The sequence below is a fragment of the Gadus chalcogrammus genome, chromosome 1 (genome assembly GCF_026213295.1).
Source record: "Gadus chalcogrammus isolate NIFS_2021 chromosome 1, NIFS_Gcha_1.0, whole genome shotgun sequence".
Lineage (NCBI taxonomy): Eukaryota > Metazoa > Chordata > Actinopteri > Gadiformes > Gadidae > Gadus > Gadus chalcogrammus.
In genome coordinates, this window is record NC_079412.1 from 1,542,631 (window position 1) to 1,560,125 (window position 17,495).

General features: G+C 46.4%; 2 protein-coding genes across 5 annotated transcripts; both read left to right on the top strand.

Moving 5' to 3' along the window:
• Positions 1 to 953: 953 nt before the first annotated feature.
• zc3h11a (zinc finger CCCH-type containing 11A) lies at positions 954 to 11,778 on the top strand. Of its 4 annotated transcripts, none has more exons than XM_056603715.1 (17): positions 954 to 1,098; positions 2,495 to 2,569; positions 2,708 to 2,828; positions 2,951 to 3,070; positions 3,268 to 3,391; positions 5,472 to 5,648; positions 5,750 to 5,842; positions 6,565 to 6,744; positions 6,852 to 6,923; positions 7,015 to 7,116; positions 7,229 to 7,291; positions 7,393 to 7,920; positions 8,053 to 8,156; positions 8,256 to 8,778; positions 8,891 to 9,063; positions 9,250 to 9,452; positions 10,552 to 11,778. In XM_056603715.1, exons 3-17 carry the CDS (start codon positions 2,775 to 2,777, stop codon positions 10,757 to 10,759), a joined length of 2,724 nt encoding a protein of 907 aa, XP_056459690.1. In that variant the 5' UTR covers positions 954 to 1,098; positions 2,495 to 2,569; positions 2,708 to 2,774; the 3' UTR covers positions 10,760 to 11,778. The 4 variants fall into 4 exon arrangements, with proteins under 4 accessions (XP_056459690.1, XP_056459839.1, XP_056459768.1 ...); XM_056603864.1 differs by having other exon boundaries at positions 2,731 to 2,828; XM_056603793.1 differs by having other exon boundaries at positions 2,506 to 2,569.
• Positions 11,779 to 12,095: 317 nt separating this feature from the next.
• Positions 12,096 to 15,366, top strand: LOC130393348 (zinc finger protein 79-like). The gene is made up of 2 exons (XM_056604051.1): positions 12,096 to 12,356; positions 12,701 to 15,366. The coding sequence occupies exons 1-2, from the start codon at positions 12,170 to 12,172 to the stop codon at positions 13,555 to 13,557; spliced, it is 1,044 nt and encodes a 347-aa protein (XP_056460026.1). The 5' UTR covers positions 12,096 to 12,169; the 3' UTR covers positions 13,558 to 15,366.
• The last annotated feature ends 2,129 nt before the right edge of the window (positions 15,367 to 17,495 follow it).

Below are 17,495 nucleotides of genomic sequence, written 5' to 3' on the forward strand. Positions count from 1 at the left end.
CATAAAATGAATAGGTAGGGAGAGGCAGAGCAGCCCTGCCGGATGCCTCTTCGCAGCTCAAATCTCAGCGAAGTCCCATTTTTTTATCTGATAGAGCTAATTGACTTTGGAGTACATTGTTCTAACAGCTTTACAGAACAAATCACCAAAACCAAATTTCTCAATAGTTTGAAATATAAAGTTATGTTCTACTGTGTCAAAAGCTTTATAGAAGTCCAAGAAAAAGATAAAGCTATCATCAGGACATAAAAATGAATAATCAAATATATCTAAGCCGATTATTGTTTGAGATATGTCTTTCTTTTCATGAATCCTGATTGGACTTCATCAATAATAATGTCTAAATCATTTTTTAATCGTTTTGCAATTATTGAGGCAAACATTTTGTAGTCAGTGTATAGTAATGAAATAGGTCGCCAATTATCAATAAACAGCGGATCCTTTTTGGGTTTGGGGATTAACGTAATTAAGCCTTGGGTCAATGAAGGATGTAGAGAACCTTTTTCAACACTTTCTTACTTTTGCTACACATGTACCACCTAGACGCGTTGTAAAACTACCTGCAAAAAAACCCACAACTGAGACTTGCAGGAGCAGATTCGAGCAGTTGTAACGATGGATTTGTGCTCGCTCATTAAAATGCTGAATCAACATTGCGTTCTATATCATTTTATTTGTGAGGATTTTTTTCACAGATGTGCAACTTGATTGTAGAAAAATTGTAAATTGCGTGACTCTTTAAAGTTGTGATGCACAGGATAGGATGTGTGCACATAAACTTGTGAACTCGTAGACCGTATTTTGTGTTTACAATGGTCGAAAAAAAATATTTACGACGAGAGACTGTTGCTGCAATACTTGCATAGATTCGGCCAGATTGGGTGGGTAATCTGTCCCGATCACGCAACACTGGTGGCGAGGCGGGGCGATGGCGCCCATAGGGTGACGGCCTGATGATCTCAGAGTGGGAGGGTTTTCGCTCATTGTCGCTCGGGTTTCACGTCGCCATTTTGTTTACGTTCCAGTGCGGACACGGAGTCGTGGACAGGTCTATTTTCTTCATTAGAATATATGGTTTCTATTTTAATCTGATAACTGGTAATTAACTATAAAACACATGTTGTTTGCTTGTTTCTCACGTTTCTGTGTTACAAAAATCAGCATCCGAGTTGTAGCTTATACGTACTCGCGTGAGGGGTGGACGGTTAGGCCTCTGCGCGTCTTTAGCATGAGCTAGCCTGTTTTTAAACATCTCTTATGCTGTTTTTAAACATCGCTTATGTCCTTTAAACGGCCAGCCTGTTGGAGATCGGTTATATCATTTATAATATTGTCTCTCCATCCTGCTGTACTGTGGAGATCAGGGGTATAGTGGGTCATTCACCGACACAAACGCGTTGTTTTCTATATATTCGGTCTCCACTGACGGGTCTACCAAGTCTGATGACAACATTACGCTCGTTAATGTTTATCAGAAAAATGTTTTATACGAATAAGGTTCTGATTGTTGACGAGAACTGAGTTTTTTTAGTCCAGGATCTCTGCCAGTATTTCTTGGTCTTGTTCAGTAAGTTACGTGATCAGTTGGTGGGGAACCACCACAGTTTTCTCTAACATTGAATACAAAATCTGTTCAAATGGAAGTCACTACTTTTGGGGACTTTTTTAATGTTAAGAATGTATTTGCTGTAGGTCTTTCAAATATGATGGGTAAATATAAAGACCACTTTTCTGAAAGTAAAAAGTTAAAAAAACGTTTATGTGTTAAACATAAATAAATCAGTCTTTCGCATTCTAGGGATGGGTTACAACTTGAAATGTTTCTACTGTTGTGGTGTACCTAATGTTGAAGTTACCAATGTTGAAAATGTGCAAATTGTGTGTCCTCATAACCACCCTTTTCAGTTCCTGGCGAGGGGTTTGTCTTATTCGTAGGTTTTTAAACCTGCTTCATCTCCCTTTGATGGGATCTCTGGATCTGGATACAGTTCCCCTGTGAAAGTAGCTTCCCTGAAGATTTTTGTTTCAAATTTTTGTAGTCCTCAAAACCATCACCAAAGGCCGATTCAACCCAATTTAGGGATATATTCTGATCTCACCCAATGCAACCAAGTGTTTACCTACTCTACCCCTGCCATTCCCTAGCCTAAGAGGAGGCTGAAGGATTTTTTTCTCTGCTTTGAGTTTTTCCCCCAATATTTTTTTTTGCCACTCCCGTTTCCAGTATTCTTGGATCCCATCCAGAGATTTTTTCTTTTTTAAAAGATCCTGGCACTTCTGGCCCCCTCACCAATTTATTCATTTAGTTCCCTCCATTACAAAAAAAAGCAAAAAAAAAAACCAAACACACACAAGGACATTGCACAACCCCATCGGTAATGTTTAGCAGTCCGCTGGAGATAAAGGTGTCTCGGATGGTCTCAGAAGGGGTGTCGTAGGACGACAAGTCTCTCTAGCCCACCTACTCTCTCTCCCTCTTATCTCATGGATCAAGTGTTCCTTCAGGACATCGTTTGATCAAGGAGACATCCTGTATGAAGTTCACCCAGAAGGGAGACCAGCCCTTCAGGTAAATGTGGCTGACCGTCCAAAGCCTGGAACATCCTCACTTTTAATTGACAAAAGTACTGTAAAGGGCCTGTTCTGAAGAGCGACTCTGAACTTCTATCCAGAAATGAGAAATCTTTTGCCTTTGCTGTTTCTGAAGATACTGACCCTACCGCTGAACAGGGAAAGAATTCCATCCGCCTGCGAAGAAGTCCACCAGCCCGAACATGACCAACCACGGAGATGACTGCTACTTCTACTATTACTCGACCTGCACCAAAGTATGGGATCAGGGCATTTGAGCAGTAGTTTCTTAATTATAAAAATACATGCATAATAAGGTCTATATAGAAAACCCAGCAATTCACGCCTCCTAATATTGAAATGTTCTGATGTTGGTCAGGGAGACAGCTGCCCGTTCAGACATTGTGAGGCTGCCATGGGGAACGAGACCGTATGCAACCTGTGGCAGGAGGGCCGCTGCTTCCGCATGGTCTGCAAGTTCCGTCACATGGAGATCCAGGTAGGCTCAAGCTATTGATATGTGTGGGTATAGCAGCTTAAGCCACATAACTTGACTCGCATTGTGATCAAGGTAGGCGCAAGCTACTGATCCATGTGGGTATACCAACTGTTAGTAATTTAACGTGCCACATTGACATTGTTACACCCTTTACCAAATGGTATAACGTGCGTATTCTTTTTTTCCATCCTAAACAGAAAAACCGGAAAGAGATTGCATGTTATTGGGAAAACCAGCCCGCCGGCTGCCAAAAGACACACTGCGTCTTCTACCATGAAAAACAGCGGCTCATTGACGGCGTCGTAGTCCCACCAAGTAGAGGTACGATTTATTTTGTTTTTCTAATCATTATGCAGTGTTTCCCCTAGGATGGAGTTTCAGCAGCGGAGGTGAAATGTTATTATTTCGGCTTGTAAGTCTTTTTGTGTGCTCGCAAAGCGCACCCTGCCGGGAGGTTTCTATGTGACTGCCGGCACCAGAAGTTTATTTTCAAAACTAAAGGTTGCAGTTAGACCATAAAGAGCCCACGCCTATAATAATTTTTATGCATTACCATAATCTGCATTTGCTGCTTTGACTATTGGGTTCATAATGTGGGTCTTGAACTACTTAAGCCTCTGGTTTCATGCAGAAATATTATATATATTATATCTATATATATATATACACACCGTATTTTCCGCACTATAAGGCGCACCGGAGTATAAGCCGCAGCAGCTAAATTGAATGATGTGTACATATATAAGCCGCACTGGACTCTAAGACGCAGGTGTTTTAATGTTTAATTACCATTAGGGCTGTCCCGAATGCCATTTTTCAGGCTTCGAATACTCGTTGGTTTTTCCGAGCTAATATTCGAATACTCGTTCCAGAAAAAAACACCATCAATAACAACATTAATAATCCCTATATACTCCCTGGAACCGATTTTGACAGTATCTGCATATTTTGTTGAAGATTTAATTCCTTTTGAACGTTAATTAGTAGGCCTAAGTAGGTTGAAGTTCCTTAGTTTTTCCCTGTGAAAGCGAACAGCTGTTCCATTTCCAATCAGCTGTGCTCTGCAATCTCAGCCCTTACGGGAGCTTTTCAATTACGATATATATATCAGTGGAGGCTTCTCCATTGAGGAGAGGGAGGAAGATCCTCCCTAACATTGTTGAGAATAAAAAATGTAGATTGCCCAGACTATTGTAATGAATTAATGCCCTTAAATATGACTACTTTATTGCCTTTGAATATATAATGTTCGTTTCCCTGGGTAAAGGGACATTAGCACCCCCTATCGCCTATTAACAATTACTTCAGGCCTCCGCCGCCGTTCACTCCCATTCATTTTACCGAAAGTACTGGCGGCCGGTGGATAACATGGGTTTCAATGGGAGAGAGGAGGAAAGTCCTCCTCTGAGTGGGTGGGACCTTAAGGGGTCTGATTCGCGCAAAAATCTATCCGTCTGCGCTATGAACCAATAAGCAGGATCCCTGGATGTTGAGCAGTGTTGCCAGATTGGTCTGATTTCCCACCCAATTGGGCTACTTTTAACCATGTTAGGCTGGAAAAATTATCATTGGGCGGGAAATCTGCCCAATCTGGCAACGCTGTCAACAAACCCGGTCTGCATTGCCGCGGTGCTCAGTCTGAGAGACGCAGAGCAAGTGAAATTTGCGATAGCGAGATCCTAAATGCACAATGGAAACATTGGAAACGGAGGACATTGTTAACGTCTTATTACAAAAAGCATTCCATTCATTCAGTTACAGTGCTAAGTTAGCGACCAAAGAAAGAGGTAGACCACTTCCCAAAATCAAGGTCACCAGAAGTAATGGCAACGTCAGTGTTGTGAGTGCTACATGGTTTGCTAGGTATGCATGACTTACTGGTAGCATTACAAGCAATTGTAACTGAAAATAAACATAGCTAAATAACTTCAGTCAGTGAGGGCAATAATAGGCTCAGATTTTTTTATTTACTTTTACAAATCAATAGTAGGCCTGATTTGACTAATATGCTTTGCATCCTTTCCTTCTCAAATTACAGTGATGCCACTGGTGGCTTTGTATAAATTGTGTTCACATAACTCCCTCCCTGCTATTTTGCAGTTCACCAAAACACCCTGAAACAACTTGAGTCTCACATTCTTATGCCACCATACACCAACAGTGCAAGCAGGCCAATGGCAACCCAGCGCGCAGTCCTTCCTCCCTCACTTTAAAAACCACCAGCCGCCACTGATATATATATATATTAGAATTCCACTGATGAGAATAAGGGCACGATTAAGAACTCAAGATACATTTATGTGGTAGAAATGGATTTGTCGTTAAATGTATTACGGTGGTTTTATTTGCTTCCTTTTATGGGTGCGTCCGAAAATAACGTAGAACGGGTTTCCTCTCTCAGGTCCCAAGGCGGAGGAACCACAGCATGAAGAACCAGCTCCTCCGCCCACACCTCTCCCCGCGGCCTCCAACCCCCAGCTCAGAGGGGTGCTGAAGGCGGAGGCTCAGGAGACGGTCCCCAGCCCCACCCACCCCCCGGTGGTCATCAACCCGGCGGACGACGACGAGGACGAGGACGGTGCGTTCATTGATGGACCTGCGGCAGAGGTCTTCATGGGTCCCGTTAAGATTTAAATGACAATGTTCTAATCCTGAACATCGATGTGTGTGTGGTTCCAGACCAGTTCTCAGAAGAGGGAGAGGATGGCAAGTACTGCCCAGATGGAAACAGGCTGACCTCTCCCAGGAAACTGTCTGGAGCCTCCAATCAAAGTAAGAGAAGTGGACATATACTCATTCAATGCGATTGTCATTATTTGGAAAAGCTATCAGTAAGTAGTACGGCAGACCCCTTATATTCAGATATTTGTTAGTTAGAATAATGTTCTATTGAGATTCAAACACCAACCTAATTCTTCTGTAGCACTTTGACACCTGCCACAGTGCCAGTGTTATAAAGTCCAAGAGAGCCGTTCTTTTATAGATACAACATTGCTATTTCAGTATTAATTGATGTGAAAATATTCTAAATCAAATGTTCATTCTTCCCCCGTTCAATTTGATTGTATATTGGGGATCTAGAATGAGCACGACTGGACAACATGAAACTAGAATAGATGGCCCATCCTAAAACACACAGGTGTTATTCTGGACGACGGACGGACAGAAAAGTTCCAAACATGTTTACTGTTCTTTTAATGTTTATGTTTAATCTTTGGCCGTTTAACATCTGAATAGCAGTTAAATACGGTTAAAACCATTGTTTACTAACTTATTTTCTTCTGGTTATAACAGAATAGAGTGAGGGCCACCAGGAAAAAGATCCTGCAAAATTGCAGATTTTTGAAATTGCTGAACTATTCAGTCGTCTATTGGTTTTAGATTAATTGTGGGTTTTTAAAGGGTTTTAACATTTGTAGAGCTGCAACAGCCGAGGACCTTTGGGTTATGAAGAGACTTTTGATTGTCCTAATGTTATGTCATTGTCTCCATAGTTCTGAACTTTGGTGTGAGCACCCTGGAGGAGATCCGGCTGAGGAAGGCCCTGAAGGCTAGCATGAAGAGGGCTGGTTATCCTGTCCAGGGCCCCGACGGGGCCCAGCTGAAGAGCCACCGGGCCAACAGAGAGAACCATCGCTTCCACGATCACCCAGTCGGCTTCCAAGCCAGAGAGGGTAGGTGGCTTTTCAAGGACATAACAATGTAGGATAGGTAAAGATGCACGTAGCCAGCCGTGTGAATAAACTTAATCTAACCATGATTGGGGACCTCTTTCTCACAGACCCAGTTTACTGTGGAGAAACCGAAAGAAACGACATTAGTGATCGGCTTGGAAAGACAATGCTAAACAAAGGTGAATCTCGTTGGGTCCTGTTGCAGACGAAGGATTGTTTTAAGCAATGAGATTTGGTCGTTCTTTAACTGTTTTGGTTTGTTGTCTGTAGACGGCGTTGTTCTGGAGCAGCCACCAAGGAAACGTAGCCTGGCTGACCGCCTGGGGAGGGTGGTCGGAGACGCGGAGCAAACTGGGCAGCACCCTAGAAACGGTCAGTTGGAAGCGTCATCCAGAGACCTCATCCGGTCACCTGGGTGTCGAGCTGCGTTCTCTAGTCTGGCCACTGCGGTTTTTGTTCATCCTGTTTATTTTTTTCCCGGTAGGCCTCAAGCCCATCAGAGAACGGCTTGGTTTTCAAGCCGACGCAGAAGCTCCGGTGTGGCCAGGTAATGTTTGTTGTGTACATTATGCACCTGTTAAGGTTATTTACATTTACTACATGTCAAATCTGGCATAAAAGCTGACGTTCAATTTCTTCCCGTCGTAGTCAAAGAACCCGAAAGTGTACTGGTTCCAAGTGAAGCCACCCAGCAGATCCGCATTAAAACCCTGGAGGAGATCCGGCAGGAGAAGGCGTCCAAAGCTCAGAACAAGAGAGAGCGTCTTCCTGCTTCGGCTCTGGGCTCCAACGCCGCCAGAACCACGTCTACCAAGTCCCCCAGGGTAGCCCGGAGGTCTGTCACGGTCAAAGACGGCTCCCCCGTTCAGACCAAGACCTTCTCTTCCGTCCACGCCAATAAGAAGCCAGAGGAGGAGCAGCTGGAGCCAGACCGCGCTCCCAGTCCTGGCAGGGCGAGCCCGGCCTCCCATAGACCCTCCGCCAAGGCCAGGGGCCCACCGTCTCCTCCTGGGGCCGACCTGAGGGTGAAGACGCTGGAGGAGATCCGGCAGGAAAAGGCTGCGCGCCTCCAGGCTCAGCAGGCCAGGGGAGCTGAAGACACCAAGAGCCCCATTGCAGACGCCGGAGAATATCCCGCTAAGAAGCCCGGGCTGCCGTGCCTCAATAAGGCTCAGGGTAAATACGGCCGTCTCTTCCTCCCATTCCAATGACGTGCTGTTATTATAGTATAGTAATATTATTATTAGGTACGGAGGTTGCAATCCTATTCCCTGGCATTTGACCGGCCGTTTGCTTTCCCGTTTACAGTACCCAGTGCGGTGGAGTCCTCAACACCATCAGGCGGCACACAGACTAAGAAAAACCCTGAGGCCAAAGAAAAGCCGGTTGCATCTACCACCTCCAGCGCTGAGGTATGACCTCGCCGATGACATCGACCGGACAAAAAGGGAATTAACACACTTCTAGAACAGGCTTTGATCAAAAATTCACTGTGGGGATTTGTTTTGTAGGTCAACACAGCTTCCCGAAACGGGGTCAAGGTCAAGACCTTTGAGGAGATCATGCGGGAGAAACGTCTTCGCAAGCAAGAGCTGGAGGAGCAGGCCTCCTCCTCACCGTGCCCGTCTCCGGGCAGCACAGACCCCGAGCCCCCCCAGAAACCTTCCCCCGTCCCCGCCGTCAAGAAGACGCTTCCCATCAAAAGCCTAGACGCCCCGGCGGCCACAGCCACACCCCCCTCCGCCGTGAAGTCCTCTGAGGGTCTTTGTACAACACAGAGCCCCCCCGTTCGTAAACGGATTGCCCTTAAATCCAAGGCTGTTTCACCTTCTGTGCCCAGCCCATCTACTGCAGCCCCCACCCCCCCACCCCAGCCCCCCCTGACAGACGCTGCTCCCCAGAGCCCACACCACGTCAGCAACACCGCCGCCACCGGCCAGGGACTGAACAGCTGCTCCACCCTTACACACGTTAAACAAACCAAGAGGATGGCGTCCCAGCACAAGACCCCTGGGCAAAGCGCAGAGATAAAAGGTACCACGGTGTATATGGTTACTTTGGTGTTACCATTACCACAAGACAGAATTGTACTCGTTGTACTGCATCCTCCTCGTCATCATTGTCCTTCTTCATCCCTCTCTTACAGTGAGGCCCAAATTGAACGTGAAGCCGTCGGTAATGAAGCATGCCACTCATGTCAGGCCGGGCCATAAGAGAAAATTGGCAGTGCGATCTGCAGTCGCTGAAGTGAAACCTCTGAACAGCGCCTCCCGAGGAGCGGAGGAGCAACTGCAGGAGCCGCAATGCAAACAGAGAGCGGTAGGATGGCAATGATTGTTTTACATTTGCTTTCAAATGAGTAGATGTACCTGGAGTTGATGTGTATTATAATGTGAGATTATTAACTCATTTACTTTGGGTCCCTGACCGTAGCCATCCTGTATCCTTCTTGCCGGTCAAGTGAGTATGTTCAGACGTATGACTCCTCCTGTTGTGTTCCTCCAGATATCGCCCACTAAGGGCGAGTCCCAGCCCAGGCCTGCAGCGCCCCAGAGCCCAGGGCTCAGCAGCAGCCTGGCCAAAGAGGAGCTCCAGACCGTCCCCATCTTCCACCACCCCCCGCTACAGGACCTCCCCCCCAGCCCCGTCACCATGGCTGACCGGGCTGCCGACGCAGCCGCCATGGAGTCCTGCACCATCCCCCAGAGGTACAGGCCACTGTTAGGGGGGTTACTTCAGCTCTCCTCCTCACTGAAAGGGGAAATAGGGGGATTAGCTTGAAAGGGACCCATTTACAATAATGGAAAAGACCAGAGGTCGTTTGGATTAAAGATATTATAATGTCAATTTGTGATTGCTAAATAAACACAGTGGGATAATAAGCAGCATTGCTGACTTATTCTCTCCCATGTTTCCTACTGACCATTGCCTTCTTGCAGTGATAATTATGCATAAAAGGGCCCCTGGCGTTCTTGATCAGCCAATGCATGTGTATTTTTATGTGTTACCGTTGGAGTACCAGTTGGTCTGTTTAAAAGGTCTTGACAGTTTAGTGGTCCACCTCCAGCCAAAGGTCGCAACCGAGGCACACTTGGTTGACTTAGTGACATCTTGTCCTCGTCTCGTGGTCTCGTCTCGTGGTCTCGTGGTCTCGTCTCGTGTCCTCGTCTCGTGTCCTCGTCTCGTGTCCTCGTCTCGTGTCCTCGTCTCGTGTCCTCGTCTCGTGTCCTCGTCTCGTGTCCTCGTCTCGTGGCCTCGTCTCGTGGCCTCGTCTCGTGGCCTCGTCTCGTGGCCTCGTCTCGTGGCCTCGTCTCGTGGCCTCGTCTCTTGTCTCGCGGCCTCGTCTCGCGGCCTCGTCTCGCGGCCTCGTCTCGCGGCCTCACATCATGTCCTCGTCTCGTGGCCTCGTCCCGTATCCTCGTCTCGTGGCCTCCCATCTTGTCCTCGTCTCGTGTCCTCCCATCTTGTCCTCGTCTCGTGTCCTCACATCTTGTCCTCGTCTCGTGGCCTCACATCTTGTCCTCGTCTCGTGGCCTCACATCTTGTCCTCGTCTCGTGGCCTCACATCTTGTCCTCGTCTCGTGTCCTCACATCTTGTCCTCGTCTCGTGTCCTCACATCTTGTCCTCGTCTCGTGTCCTCACATCTTGTCCTCACATCTTGTCCTCGTCTCGTGTCCTCACATCTTGTCCTCGTCTCGTGTCCTCGTCATGTGTCCTCGTCACGTGTCCTCGTCTCGTGGCCTCGTCTCGTGTCCCCGCCTCTTGTCCTCGTGGCGTGTCCTAACCACCTGTCCTTCTGCCTCCAGCCCGGTGATGAAGACTCTAACCCAGGTCAAGCCCCGGAGGACCAGCTTGGTGGCGTCGCGGGTCTCTAACGTCTCCAGCTCCTCCGCCGTGGACGACTTTGATGAGCTGATGAACGAGTTCACTGACGACCACCTGGGCGAGGACATGGACCCGGGCATGGGCGAGGACGACCTGTTACAGGAGCTGTCGGAAATGATCGACAGCTGAAGCTCAGAAAAGTATGACCGCAGCCCCCCTACCCTGACCGCCGTCTGTGTGCTGGGGCTCTGGAGGGGCCTGTAAGGTTTCAGTCAAACCTTACAACCTTTAAGTCAAGCAGAAATAGTTCAACTATATTGGATTTCAGCAAATCGAATATAGAAATAAGATTTGTTTTGAAACCTGCTCTCATATAAAGCACGCCCCTTTTTGAAGTGGGATTTATATTAGATTCCGACAAACAAAGGAGGTTTCTGTACATGGCTTTTATCTTTGAACATCCATGTCAATGTGATGGCCTTGCGTCCGACGCTGTGATGTGTCCAAGGTCTTCAGGCCGGGGGTCATCCGGGAGTGTCTGAGTGAGGAGTTGTTCCAGATGAGCCACCTCCATGTGTATACTGTGTATGCAAAGATAGATGAATAGCTGCACTTAATGTAGACCATCCTCTTGTTGCTGCCTGCCTCTCCTATTATTTATCTCACTAGATTGGTTAAATGTCAAACTATGCATCGTCCTGTTCAAACACTAACATTACTCAAATGTGGAGCTTTTCTAGATCATTTGAATAATGTGATTTTAATGGAGATGTAGATACTAAAGGGGAACTGTCACATTTTGTCTTATTTCCAAGTGCTTTTTATTGACAGTTTATTGATAACCTTTATCTGTATATTCTGACTATGTTTTGTCTTATTTTAAGTTGCGGATTCTTCAAAATAAAAAGTATGTTGGCCCCTACGATCATGTTTGAGCCATTCATCTAGTAATTATGTTCTCCTATGACCGTATCGACAACAACTCAGGGACGCTTTCTTCTGTTTGAATTAGATGCTTGTTAATAACTTCAGTGAAACCCTTACAATTTGACCTGCTTGTTAATAATTTCTTCTCTTTGTTAGTTTCAGAATTTTGCTTAAATGTTTGCACAATTAGTCATTTTACTTTAAGATTGCTGTTCGGTTACTTGTGTATGTGGCTTTATGAATAAAAAATGTTTTAATCACGAAATATTATTTTCAATTTGTATTAGACCCATACCGTTTCCAAAATCAGATGCACTTTTTTAATGCAATGGCATAAAATATCCTAATCTAATCCCAGGCCTAGATTCATATATATATATATTATTGGTGTTTCGCATGATGCAGAAAAAAGTAGGCACTGAAATTGTTTCAACATGTTTTTCCTGTTAACGGACATAGAAAGAATAAAGGAATGTATTAAATTATGTTGACAATTACAAACATACAAAAAGTTTATATACAAATAAAATAAATCCCTGGCCTATATTCTCATCGGCCGCATGTGGGCGCTACATTCACTTTAAACGTATACCAAAGACCGGCAGTCCTCAATCATTACTTCCGGGTGAGCGGATGTAAACACAAGGAAAACGCCTTTAATTTCCAGACAACATGACGAAACTGGAATTATTAAACGTTTTTCTGAACGATCGGCTTACGGCGGCGGCCGAGGACATCTTTAAAGCCATCAAGAACACGGTTGCGGAGTACCAGGACGAGATCCTCCGCTTCAAGGAGGAGAACGAGCGGCTCAAGAGGCTGCTGAACGTGGCAGTGCAGCGCATTTTACTGCAGCCCGGTAGGAGAGGTCCCAGTTTAATCTGATAGTACACGTTTTGTTAGTGTAATCCTAATCTGGGTGGCCGTAGCTCAGGAGGTAGCAGGTTGACTGGCGGATTGACTGGTAACCGGAAGGTTGCTAGTTCAATCCCCGGCTCCCCCCATCTGAGAGTCGAGGTGTCTGAAAGCAAGACTGCTCCTGACGAGCTGGCTGTCGCCCTGCGCGGATGACTCCGCCGTTGTGTGAATGAAGGATTGTAAATAGCTTTGGGATAAAAGTGTCAGCAAAAATCCCCTAAATGTAAATGTAGTCTCTACTGTCCTTAAATGGTCCAGACGTTAAATACACTTTTTGTGTTGCAGTAACGAATTCGATCCCACCGCCAGAAGAACCATCTTCAGACCCACTGCCATGCGAGGACAGACTGACACCTGCCAGTCGGGGGGACAGGGACATGTCCCCGCCACCCATCAGAGAGATAAAGGAGGAAGAGGAACAGAGTCCGATCAGAAGCGATGAGAACAACACAAGAACCTCCCTGTCCATCTTCTCAGGAGAAAACGGTGGTCAGACTGAGCGAGAACACATGTTGGTGGATCTGTCACCTTTACAACCCTCGTATGACAGAGTGATTGATGAGGTAAAAACAGAACATATTCTAGAAGAAATCGATCGGTTTGGCCCCAGCCCAACCGCTTTGCAACCAGTTTGTTCAAACTTCCATGAAGTGCTGACGGACCCCTGCGCCGATGCCCCACACGGCGGCATCAGGCTCCCAAATGGACCCAGCATCTCCGCGGATAAGGAACAGGACACGAAGCCCACAGGGCACTCGAGCGACAATACAAACGTGGGCGTGCCGGCCCTTCGCCTCAAGGGCGTGCGGCCCCTCCGGCCCCCGAGGGCCACGTACCAGAGCCAGAGCCTGCAGAAGGTGCACGCGTGCCGGGAGTGCGGCAAGTGTTTCAGCTTCGCCTGCCAGCTGGAGGTCCACATGCGCTGGCACACCAAAGAGAAGCCATACGGCTGCACCGTGTGCCGCAAGAGCTTCACCACGGTCAGCATGCTGCGGCGGCACCACCGCATCCACACTGGGGAGAAGCCCTTCCGCTGCCACGTGTGCGGCAAGTGCTTCAACCAGTCGGCCCACCTCAACACGCACTTCCGCCTGCACACCGGCGAGAGCGCCCGCTGGTCCCGCATGGTGCCCCACTCCTAGGGCCACCGGGGAGTGGGCCCCACTCCTAGGGCCACCGGGGAGGGGCCTGCACTGTAGAAAAAGACAGATCTGTGAAGGGGATTGTGGTTGACGTGTATGTGCTGGTTCCTTTGCGATGTACGTTGTAGCCGTGTGCCTACGCTTGGTTTTGTGTTTATTGTGCAACTAGTTTTGAGTGGAGTCCTTTCTCATGTCCAAATGTTTGTTTAGTTTATTTGTCCAGCGAGAACCTCACGTGATTTTAGATATTAACCTATTTGATTTCAGAGATATTTAGACCCTAAATGTATGTTTCTCTTTCATAAAAAGGGCGCATGTAACCATGTTGGGCCGTGGATTGGGTTTGTGTGTTTGTGTCATAAGTAAGCAAAATGGATTGTTGGATATCTTTCTATAGACTACAACCTATTGCATTACATATTTTAACGTCATAACATTTCTCGTCGTTTACTGGTAGTAACAGACAAGTAACAAGAAGGTGTTGACTGCTACGTCACGCACACAGACACACACACACGCACACACACACACACACACACACACACACACACACACACACACACACACACACACACAACGTACGTGCACCTAGATATAAGATGCTTTTAAGTGGGGCTGACAATCATCAGAAATAAGAATGCTACAAATGACATAACATTCATTTTGACTATTTAACATTAACGCGTTATTTCAATCATCATATTGAATTGAGAACCAATCGCTAAGTGGTGGTCATGCTGTCTTCACACTGCCTTGGTAAACTGCAAGACAGTTAGAAGAACACGTTAAACTAGTGGAAAGTTTTGATGGCAGGTCTAGAGCCAGTGCTTGTCTCAGCCTAACTAGAATCTAAAGAGAGCCTAACTGACCCCCCTGCAGTCGTCTTATTTACATTTAGGGCATGAAGCAGACGCTTTTATCCAAAGTGACTAACAATAAGTACATTTGTCAGAAGAAGGTGAAACAATATATTGCTGTCGGTACAGTAAGGGTGTTTATAGAACCAAGTGCAATGCACTAACAATTGCTAGGTTAACCCATTCCCTGTATACAGCTAGGATAAGATGCTACACAACTAAGTACTATAACTAACTACGACATATGATAAGTACTTGCATTAAGAGGCAGGACATACAACATACAAAAGCAGGAGGGATGGGAAGTGTTGGCTATGTTGAGTCTAGGTGAACTCTGAACAGGTGAGTCTTGAGTCTTTTGCGGAAGCTGCTGTGACTCAGCGGCAGGAAGCTCCACCACTGAGAGATGTCTCAAGCTCTGCTCCCTCTTTACCTGTGTTGGACGCCATTGAGAAGCGTTGCATTGAATATCCATGGTATTGAAAGGCAAGGTGGATTACCCAAACCAATCAGGGAAGAGGTGCCCTGATTGGTCAGAAATGAGCCGGGAGCGGAGAGCATAGCATAAAGTTCTGTTCCTATGGCTGAAAAGGCTCTGACAATTATTACAATTCTAAAGATTCACCATAAAAAATTGGTAACATCGAAAGATTTCACGCAACAAGCAACAGACAAATACTGTTTACTTCAAAACATATGAAAGGAACTGGGACTTTAAGAAATTAAATTAAATATCTCTGGCGATCGGACTGATCGCGTCTGGCCCCTCTTTCAAAGGTAAAATGAATGTCAAATTAACTCATTCTGTTAATGAGATCATGGAGGGTAAACAAAAGTCCACCACCACCATAACCTTGTTTGTAGCCCTTGTCTGTTTGTCTTTCTGAGCTCCTTTAAAACAATCCAGACATAATCCTCCATTTAAAGAAGCCATTCTCCGTCCTCTCTCTCTGGTCTGCGTTCTTGTTTCTCTACCGTTGTGGTGATTAAAGGGACAATTCACCCATTTGACTTCTCAAAAAAACTACAAGCACTAGTTCCTAATTTTAATACCTGCCTAGGGGCTGGGACCCACTGACACTACAGACCTGTTAAAGGATCAGTGCCAGTGGGTGGGACGCAAATTCACACCGGTGTGAATTTGCGCTACAGTATTGATTTTGACGTTACCGTGTGACCGACCGTAGATCACAAGAGCGCTAAAGAAGCAACTGCGTTGGGTTCTCGCGGTTCAATCTGGACTTCAGAGAGTCAAAGCCAACGTTTATTCCTCCAATTCCTACTCCACCATAACCGAGAATCAATACACGGCTCTTATTTTGCAAACTCTCACCAGCGAATTAAATTCCTCAACCGACCAGACCCGCAACAAATTGATACAGACGCAACGCCCCCCCCGCATCCGGAGGAAAATTAATAATAATAATAATTCATTATATTTATATAGCGCTTTTCAATGACCCAAAGACGCTTACAGAAGGGGGGGACCTAACTCACCACCACCAGTGTGTAGCACCCACTTGGGTGATGCACGGCAGCCAATCTGCGCCAGAACGCTCACCACACACCAGCTTGAGGTGGAGAGTGAGGGAATTGATGAGTCAGCCAATTGTACAGGAGGATTATTAGGGGGCCAGATTGAATGAGCCTGGTTGGGCCAGGACACCGGGGAAACCCCTACTCTTTGCGATAAGTGTCCTGGGATCTTTTATGACCACAGTGAGTCAGGACCTCGGTTTTACGTCTCCTCCGAAGGACGGCACCTTCCACAGCACAGTGTCCCCATCCAGGGGCGCCGCTAGGGATTTTGGGCCCCATGAAAATAATCTTTACAGGGCCTTCTGTATTATAATTTCATCATCATTAGGGGCCTCTCTGGGCCCCCCTCCATCATGGGCCCCTAGAATCCGTCTCCTTTACCCCCCCTTTTCGGCGCCCCTGTCCCCATCACTGCACTGGGGCATCGGGATTGATGAGTGAAGGGCTCAGAGGGAAGAGTGCCACCTATTGGCCACCACCCGACACCACTTACAGACACATTAGATGGAACACCGGGGAATTTAACTATCTGGTATATGGCGGGGTGCTTTATATTGCTGTGCAAAATAAGCACATCGTCCACTGTGGACAGTTTTAGTTGACTACTCCGCTCCTGAATAACATATCCAGCACCACAGAAGTCTCGGTCACAATCGCAAAACCCGCGACCGACCCGTGCTGTTCAGGCGTCCGACCTGACCCGCACCCGTGTCCGACAAAGTAGTCTACATTATTTTTCATCCGCTTCATCCAAATTGTGTGGGTCGCCCGTCGGGTACCCGAACCCATGCAGGACTCTAGCGGGGATAACCCCCACTACGGGTCTACATTCTCCTTTAAAGGGGTATTTAGTTCGAATTTTGGACATAGGGCCTGATTCACAAGTTAGCCTTGGTGTTCTTTATCATTGGAGACAGTTTTCAACACATTTCATTCAGTCCTTCTAGTTGCTAAGTTTGCTTGTGCTAGTCTAGCGCACGGCAACGGGCAATACTAGCCTGCTAATAAAACAGTCTTACCCACTCCACAGTACACCTGAGGCAAATCAACTATAACGCCAGACTATAGATGTAAATGTCTGTGTTGAAGAATAATGTTAGAAATAAAACTAACCTCGCATTGCATGCAACTGCTTCAACTGCTGACTTTTTGGTAACTGTCATGTCTCGCTTGCTTGTCTCCTATGTGCTCCAGTCCTGTCTTGTGCTCCTGTCTTGTGCTCCTGTCTTGTGTTGTGCGTGCTAGTGTCTACATTAATATGTTGGTGCTGCATGTTTGTGCTATATGCTGCTGTATATGTGCTTTTATTGTATGTGGTCTGCTCTAATCTACTACAGTTTGCGCTTTCCTATGATGTTTTATGTACGCTGTGTATATTGTCTGCATATTTTATTGTCTGTTTGCAAATGTCTGTCGATTTGTTCGTACTATGTGTTACTATATCTTCTGAGTGACCTATGTTGTTGTTGATAACGGATGTAAACTAGCCTCTTATGCTAACTCTGGCTCACTTACAGTTTGACTGTTGATTAGTGTGCAATG

Bases quoted from the DNA above. Each gene is read 5' to 3' on its own strand.
- zc3h11a (XM_056603715.1), top strand. From the start codon at position 2,775: ATGACCAACCACGGAGATGACTGCTACTTCTACTATTACTCGACCTGC. The intron at 5,649-5,749 runs GTGCGTTCATTG...GTGTGGTTCCAG, and splicing joins CGACGACGAGGACGAGGACG to ACCAGTTCTCAGAAGAGGGA. The intron at 7,292-7,392 runs GTAATGTTTGTT...TTCCCGTCGTAG, and splicing joins AGAAGCTCCGGTGTGGCCAG to TCAAAGAACCCGAAAGTGTA.
- LOC130393348 (XM_056604051.1), top strand. From the start codon at position 12,170: ATGACGAAACTGGAATTATTAAACGTTTTTCTGAACGATCGGCTTACG. The intron at 12,357-12,700 runs GTAGGAGAGGTC...TTTGTGTTGCAG, and splicing joins GCGCATTTTACTGCAGCCCG to TAACGAATTCGATCCCACCG.